Source organism: Pyrus communis, chromosome 4 (genome assembly GCF_041283825.1).
Source record: "Pyrus communis isolate YQ-2024b chromosome 4, ASM4128382v1, whole genome shotgun sequence".
Taxonomy (NCBI): Eukaryota; Viridiplantae; Streptophyta; class Magnoliopsida; order Rosales; family Rosaceae; genus Pyrus; species Pyrus communis.
Window position 1 is genome coordinate 15,180,436 of NC_142568.1, and position 7,702 is coordinate 15,188,137.

The window sequence follows — 7,702 nt, forward strand, 5'->3', positions numbered from 1 at the left end:
ATATAAAACCAAACAATTTTGTTAGTGCTTCCTTGTCTCGTCCGAAAAATCCGAGGGTCCATTTTATAATCATTCGATTTTTAAATTTCACATTTGTGCTTAATATATGCGAAAAGCATAGGGGAGAAACGAGGAACGAAGAGCAAATGATGTTTTAATATTATCACGGAAAATAATCATGCCTATGCACCATGGTGCGCATTCAACCCGCTCACAGCCCCCCTTCCTCCTAATAACTAACACTTTAATCCACTAATGTTATCGTTTATAAAAATAAAATAAGGATTGAAGAAGAGTGGAAAGGATGTGAGAGAGATGTAGAACAAATATACAAAGAAAGGTAGACAATAAAAACTTATATAAGTTGTTTTCATTTTCAATACTCTGTTTTCTTTCGTTCTTCTTTTATTTCTTCCCATGCCTCTAATCATCCTACATTCTCACTAAATTTCCTCAAACAATTTCTCTATATCTCAAGCATAAAAAGTGAAAATTGACCAAACCAGCGCTAAATCTAAATCTTATGCACGAGTATTCGACTCTTCATAAACCCTACAATGTTATATTTCCATTTTGCACTTTCTCCTTATTTTATTTTCTTTGAATAGTTGGTTTTTCATCTTGGTACGAAACAATGCCTCAAATCTTTAGAGAATAAGAACAAGAGTAGAATTTACAATAGGCATAGAATTAGGTTCCAAAAGAATACATTCATCTTTTTTTGCAACGGCATAATGTTTTATTTCTTTCTTGGTACGAATGGCGTAGATTTTATATCAAAAGAATCTAGGGTCGTTCCAAAAGCTTGACATATAGCATCCGTCATTTCCAACTGAAAATGATAAATATAGTCCTGTCCAGAATTATAACCCTGCAAAAAAATATTTTTAAACGAAGAGTGTCAAGCATACTAATACATCATCTCCAATCAAAGAGGATACACATAACCCTCTCAATAATTTATTAGTTTTATGTTTATACGTTAAATTCACTGGTTAATTTATTTAAATTACCATTGTATATTTTCAAATTTGGTCGTTGAATTGAATCAATTATTGTGATAAAGAAGCTAGGCCTAAATAAAGGTTTCAGATGGAAGCTACATTTAGCCAGCCTGATGCCTATTGACCAAATAATGGCCCAATGAGCTCCATAAAATTATAATAGAGTCCTCAATTGAAGATGAATTTCTAGATAAATCAAACCATTTCAGCCAGGGTCGGGCAGTCTCACTGTTGAAAGCAAAACTGGTAATCCAGCTGAGTCAACAACTCAAAACCTTGCCCCACAAGACAGCTAAACAACCAAATAGATGAAAGCATTTGCGCAAATTCCTCATCACACATCCCTTGCGCCATACTCTTGTTTTCTTACAACTCCAGAGTTTGTTAGTCGGGCGTCGTCTTTGTTTTCCCGACGTTTTATTTTAAGAGGTTTCGAACGGCATGGGAGATTTATGGTTGAGAAAATATTCCATTTGGTTTCAGATTACTAAGGAAGCAAGTATCAATACGAAATCCAAGTTGGCAGGTGACCTATATCATCCTCGAAGAGGCAAAAGATAAAGACTTGCATAATTCTAGTGTTGCATCACTAATAAAAATGGGGGCAAAGTTATCCAGTTATACAAAAAACCTAGAAAAAGATATTGCTGAACAGTTCTTCCAACAGCCAGACCATCCCTGACTAAAACGGGAAGAGAGTCCAATTAAGACCCACGGTTTAAATTTGTTGCCTCAGATGTAAAACCCGTTTTCCGGGTAAACAAATATTAAGAGTGCGCACCTCTCGGACGAGAGTTATCAACCTACTGGAAGTCTGGAACTCACCTCACTCTGTCTTGGGCCTTGATGGTTTTGTCCTCCTGGATATTTGAGAAGCGCTTGTCCATCTTCCAACAAGCTTGAGGACCTCGTCAATAAGAATCACTGGGAGTGAAACGGCCAAAACCAGAAGCCACTCGTTTAAGCTCAGGGGCACAATGCCAAATACTTGAGCCAAGAATGGCACATACAGGATCAAGAAGTGCAGGCCGAATGAAACAGACATGGCCACCAGAAGCCAGGGGTTGACCCATGGGGGCATGGTCAGCAGGCTTCCGTCCTCAGAAAGGGCATTGAGAGAGTTGAACATTTCGATGGCGACCAACACTGAGAGGGATAGTGTCATAGCTTTCACTTTGCCAGAATGGAAATAATCACAGGGGTTATCAAAGGAGAGGACCTCATTTCCGGCTGTGAAGGGTGAAGCGGTGAAATTTGTCCAAGATGAGCACTGTCCCCAGTTAGCAAGTTGGGAGTAAGTCACAAGGGAGTGGCCATCCCCACTGAGGTCAATACCAAGGAAGGAACCATGTGTATACCAAATGATGAATACGCCTACAGTTGCCAGTCCAACATACATCCCAATAACCTGTCCAGACAAAGATTCAGGTGAAAAAATTATCAAGAAAGTTCTCAGGTAAATTCGCCAAACTGTATCATTAAAATGCAACAAATGGGAAGAAAGAGTAAGGTACCATATAGCGGAATAATATCCAGGCACTGATAAGTGAATCGTCGCTTCTGCGTGGGGGCTTCTTCATTATGTCTTTGTCTGGAGGATTAAATCCTAGTGCTGTTGCAGGTGGTCCATCAGTAACAAGATTCACCCACAAGAGCTGAACAGGAATGAGGCCTTCAGGAATGCCTAATGCTGCTGTTAAGAAAATGGAGGCAACCTCACCAATGTTGGACGAGATCATGTACCTGAAACAGGGTTTAAGACTTCAAATCTTGAAAGAAAAAACATACATGTTTAAGCATCAAAAAGAGGAAAACTACTTGTGCAAGCTAACAAAATTTCTGGGATTAAATGCTAATATTAGTTTCCAGAATAAATGTTAATATTAGAATGTATGACGATACGTGATTGCTTCAAAAGGCAATCATTCATAAGTTTTTATATCAATATGTATGATACTAAAAAATGCTAACCTGATAAAGGCTTTCATGTTATTGTAGATAGATCTGCCTTCACCAACAGCTGCAACAATTGTGCTAAAATTATCATCAGCCAAAACCATGTCAGAAGCTTCCTTTGCAACCTGCAATTGCAAAGAAATGAAAAGTTCATGATACGAATGAGTAACTTAAGCTAAAAAACATGGACATTTACAAAAAGTGATTTACAATATATTCACGCTTCCGTATTCTTAAGATTCATGGGTGGGTAACACAGATCCTGTTTCACGGGACACTCCATTTAAATCTATGAATGAAATCACATAGAACTAACGAAACTATGCCTCATTTGACCTCACTATAATTTGAAGGTTTAGTTCATGCAAAAACCTTTGTCTATAAACTAACTCTAGGTTTCATACAAAATTACATTCCTCCAATCAAAGGGCATCAAAATTTAATTAATGCCAAGATAGGTAACCCAAGAAGTAGGCATGAGAAAAACAAAACAAGAGAAACTAACTAAATAAATACCTCAGTTCCAGAAATACCCATTGCAATCCCAATATCAGCAAGTTTCAAAGCAGGTGCATCATTCACTCCATCACCAGTCATAGCAACCACCTCACCATCCTCTTTGAGCAACCTCACAATCTCTTGTTTGTGCTTTGGTTCGGCCCTTGAAAACAGAAGGCCACCACCTTGTCTTAGATGGGCTTTCTGATCACGTAGACCCATAAACTCTTTTCCTGTAAGGCTTCTTGAATGTATGTCTTCATCAGCCCCAAACACGCCTATTTCACGGCATATTGCTTCTGCTGTGTTCTGGTTATCTCCAGTGATTACCATAACACGAATTCCTGCTGCTCGGCAGTCTTCAATTGCATCAAAAACCTCCTCTCTTGGCGGATCCTTTAAAAAAATTTAAATTCAACAATCACAGTTAGTTCAATAAATGAAGATACTGTGATGATATATATGACTAAAAAGATGTAGACAACAGCCATGTTACAACTTACCCTCAGTCCAACAAGGCCAACAAAAACAAGGTCGCTCTCAATTGACGAATAATTGGATGGATCAAGTAAAAGTCTATGAGCTGGATGATCATCATCACCATCATAGGATGAAAACTCACCAAGCTCATCTTTGTATGCAAAACCCAAACAGCGCAGTGGACTAGCTGACATCTCATTAAGAGCTTGCATGATATAGTTCCTTGAGCTATCATCCAGAGGTACAACAGTGCCATCAAGCAACTGAACCTTAGTGCTTCTCTCCAGCAAATTCTCTACAGCACCCTGCAATAATGCAGCACCTCATTCAGAAGTCCACAATATTCCTTAGATATTTTTTTATTTAAAGATGGAGGGAGAGAAAGGGAGTATGAAGGGCAACGCAATTGCTCATGCTCGACTTATCATTTAATACCAGAGAGGAAACAAGCAGCATAATACTAGAGGGAAAAAAAAATAAGGAATACAACTGAAAAACAGTGAAGTCCCTTCTGCTGTTCATGCTTGTAACTTCTAATTTAAATACGAATATTCAATTTAACAGTAGAGTATACAGCACAACTGAATATGCAATTTCAGTATATTGTGAGAAGGTGAATTCAACTACAAAAACTTTCAGTTCCGAACATATGGTTGATAAACATCTGAACAGAAACCCTAGCGCCTTGACAGATACACAGCTTGCAAAGTCTCAAAAGAGGGAGACTTTGGTGAAAAAGAAAATCAGTGTAGCATAACTTCCACCTTAACATTCTCATGAGAATAAATATATCTTCTTTTAAATCTCACTCATTCCTTATGAATCATTCGCCCTTTACACCTTACTTCACAAATACACTTCAAACTTTCCCAGTTTCATAAAATCAGAGCATGCCACAATTTGGATGTTAGATTAAATACAGTGAATGAACATAACAATTCATGAAGTTGTTGAAACTTAAACTAGAATACGAACCTTCACTAGCAATGACTTCTTTCCAGAACGGGAATTGACAATTACACCCATGGATTTCCTATCACGATCAAACTCAAGGGTTGCAATTCGGCGTTCCAATTCACTCCACTTCTGGCAACAACCTGACAAAAGATATAAACATAGTATCAGAGTATGTAAACTTACCAATTCAAAGTTGTAACAAAACAGATAAAGTGCAAGCATTTATATCGGAAGTTTAACTTACCAAGCAAATCCCTTTCATTTGATGATTCCGCACCCTTGGATCCTTCGGGAAGGCCCATCTTCTCAACTAAAACCTGAAGTGACAAAACAAAATATTCAATATGAAGCAGAGTTCTCTAACAAAATGAATTGTCATCACAAGCAAGGAAATAATGTACTCTGAGAATGGTACGTACTAAGAAGGCACTTTGCTATGTGATGTTAATCAGTTTATTAATGAATTGCACAATATCAAAACACCTAAAAAAGTCAATAACAAAGGGTTAAAATATATAACCTTTAGAGCTGCCTCGGTAGGCATTCCATGGGCAACATATTTCTGTTCTGCCTGGATAATGCCTGCATCATTGCAGACAGCAGCTACCTTTGCGATCATTTGAAGATTAGCATCCATACGACCAGTCGGCCAGTCATGAATTTTACCATCAAGTGGATTGTATGTAGTTCCATCCACCTTAAACTTCCGTAGTATAGTAGGTCTAGGACCCAAAGCTACAAGTTTTGCCACTGCCATCTGGTTTGTCGTCAGGGTCCCTGTTTTATCCGAACAAATCACAGTTGTACATCCCAGAGTTTCAACACTAGGCAGCTTTCGGACCAAAGCATTCTTCTGAGCCATTTTACGGGTACCAAGCGCCAAGCACGTTGTAATGACTGCAGGCAGACCTTCAGGAATAGCAGCCACAGCCAATGCTACTGCAATCTCAAAGTAATACGTGCACTTCTCAAACGAAAACTTGAAATTTGCCGGCCATCCATTGACATATTCCCAAGTAAGGAAGTACTTGACATTGATGAGCCACACTAATATGCAAATCACTCCAATTATCATTGTAAGCATCTCTCCAAACTCATTAAGCTTCTTCTTAAGTGGTGTATCTTCTTCGCTCTGCGCGGCAACATGGATTTGCATATGCACCTTCCCAATTTCAGTCGACATTCCTGTCTGTGCAACCAAGCATATGCAATGTCCATTCACAATAGTCGTCCCTGCGAAAACCATATTTTTCTTCCCTTGAATATCTGCGTCCTCAGAGACCGGCTTGTTAGTCTTATTCACTGCCTCACTCTCTCCGGTCAATGAACCCTGCTCCACCCTCAAAGTTGAGCTAATCAGTTCCACAACACGCATATCAGCGGGCACCTTATCCCCAACCTTAAGCTCCACAATGTCACCAGGAACAAGCTCCTTGGCCGGCAAATTCAGAACCTTACTCCCATTCCGAATCACAGTCGCCTGCTCCGATTGAATCTCCTTCAGCGCCTCCAAGGCCTTCTCGGCATTGGTCTCCTGCCAAACCCCTACAATCGCGTTCACAATCAAGATCAAGAAGATCACCAGCGGCTCCACAAACGCCGTGATCTCCTTCTCGCCGCCTTCTTCTCCATCCAGCCAAGCCAGAACGAAAGAAATGACCGCCGCCACAAGCAAGATTCGAACCAGAGTATCATTGAATTGCTCCAGAACCAGACTCCAAATCGACTGCCCCTCGTGCTTCTCCAACTCGTTCGATCCGTACTTCTCCCGCCGCTTCTCGACGTCCTCCGATCCCAACCCTAATTTTCTGTTAACCCCAAAGTGCTTCTCGCACTCCGAAATCTCCTTCGCCCACGCCGGAAACACATCGCCGTCCACCGGCCTAGGGTTTCCATCCTCTTTCTGTTTACCGAAATCCTGCCCTCCCTTCCCCATCTAGATCTACCACAACCACAAATCAACACACAGAGAAACGATAACTTTTCTCAGTGAGATAAAAATTTCAATCCTTCCGAATTCAATAACCCTTAATCGAATCAAGACTGGAAAAGTCGATTCTATTCCGGAAAGAAAATTCAAAAACAGCGAAAGAATAGGACAAGGAATCGAACTGTTTTAGGGATTTGACTCTCCTAGATAACGGAGTTTTCCAGAAGAGAGGGTCCGGTTTCGTACCTCGGTAAAAATTTCTGTTTGCTTCCCAGGAAAATTTTCTGTTTGTTTCTTAGGAAAATGAAGAAACAAAGAAAGAAAATTCGATGGGAAAGACAAGAAATTGCTTCAGATCAAAATCTTCGATTGCCGTGCGCCTCCCACTACCACTTATATGCTTTCAGCCTTCCCACTCGCACACTCTCTCTCTCCCCCTCTCTCTCGCTAATTATATAACAGATCGATATCGTAATTAATCAGGATCGAGATTAAGGCTAATCACAATTTCGGGGAAGCATCGTATGCTGTTTAAAATAATTAAATTGAAAACGCAACGCTCGGATGACGTCGTTCGACTGGGGGACAGCTGGCGGGTAGGTGATGTGGCGGGACGCTATTGGTTGAATGTCGTGGATCCTGAGTTGCTATTGGCTAAGGTCCTATTCACGCGGGGGTGGTGTCCTTTCTCTTCATTCCTTTTCGATGAAAAATTTTTTACTGAGAACACGAATGATATATCACATATTTTTATATAATTAAGAAGAAATTTTATTTTTTAAGTTATTAATTTTTTAACACACATATCTCACTGTATTTGTATAATGATACATAATATACCACTTTGTAAATCTATATATCTATCATATTGAAAAAT

At 39.7% G+C, this 7,702-nt stretch overlaps 1 protein-coding gene across 2 annotated transcripts; it reads right to left on the minus strand.

Annotated features, from left to right (window-relative positions):
* Positions 1-621: 621 nt before the first annotated feature.
* Positions 622-7,339, minus strand: LOC137723534 (calcium-transporting ATPase 1, endoplasmic reticulum-type). Of its 2 annotated transcripts, XM_088692598.1 has the most exons (10): positions 7,072-7,253; positions 5,416-6,837; positions 5,140-5,212; positions 4,914-5,035; positions 3,962-4,243; positions 3,477-3,854; positions 2,976-3,085; positions 2,519-2,747; positions 1,830-2,412; positions 622-871 (listed from the first exon to the last, which is right to left on the minus strand). In XM_088692598.1, exons 2-9 carry the CDS (start codon positions 6,829-6,831, stop codon positions 1,831-1,833), a joined length of 3,192 nt encoding a protein of 1,063 aa, XP_088548724.1. In that variant the 5' UTR covers positions 6,832-6,837; positions 7,072-7,253; the 3' UTR covers positions 622-871; position 1,830. The 2 variants fall into 2 exon arrangements, with proteins under 2 accessions (XP_088548724.1, XP_068318836.2); XM_068462735.2 differs by lacking the exon at positions 622-871 and having other exon boundaries at positions 1,570-2,412; positions 7,072-7,339.
* Between the last annotated feature and the right edge of the window lie 363 nt (positions 7,340-7,702).

Excerpts from the sequence above, each read along its gene's own strand:
- LOC137723534 (XM_088692598.1), bottom strand. The coding sequence starts at position 6,831 with ATGGGGAAGGGAGGGCAGGATTTCGGTAAACAGAAAGAGGATGGAAAC. Across the intron at positions 5,036-5,139 it reads AAATGAAAGGGATTTGCTTG|GTTGTTGCCAGAAGTGGAGT; the intron begins GTAAGTTAAACT and ends ATCTTTTGTCAG. Across the intron at positions 2,413-2,518 it reads GGATATTATTCCGCTATATG|GTTATTGGGATGTATGTTGG; the intron begins GTACCTTACTCT and ends TTGTCTGGACAG.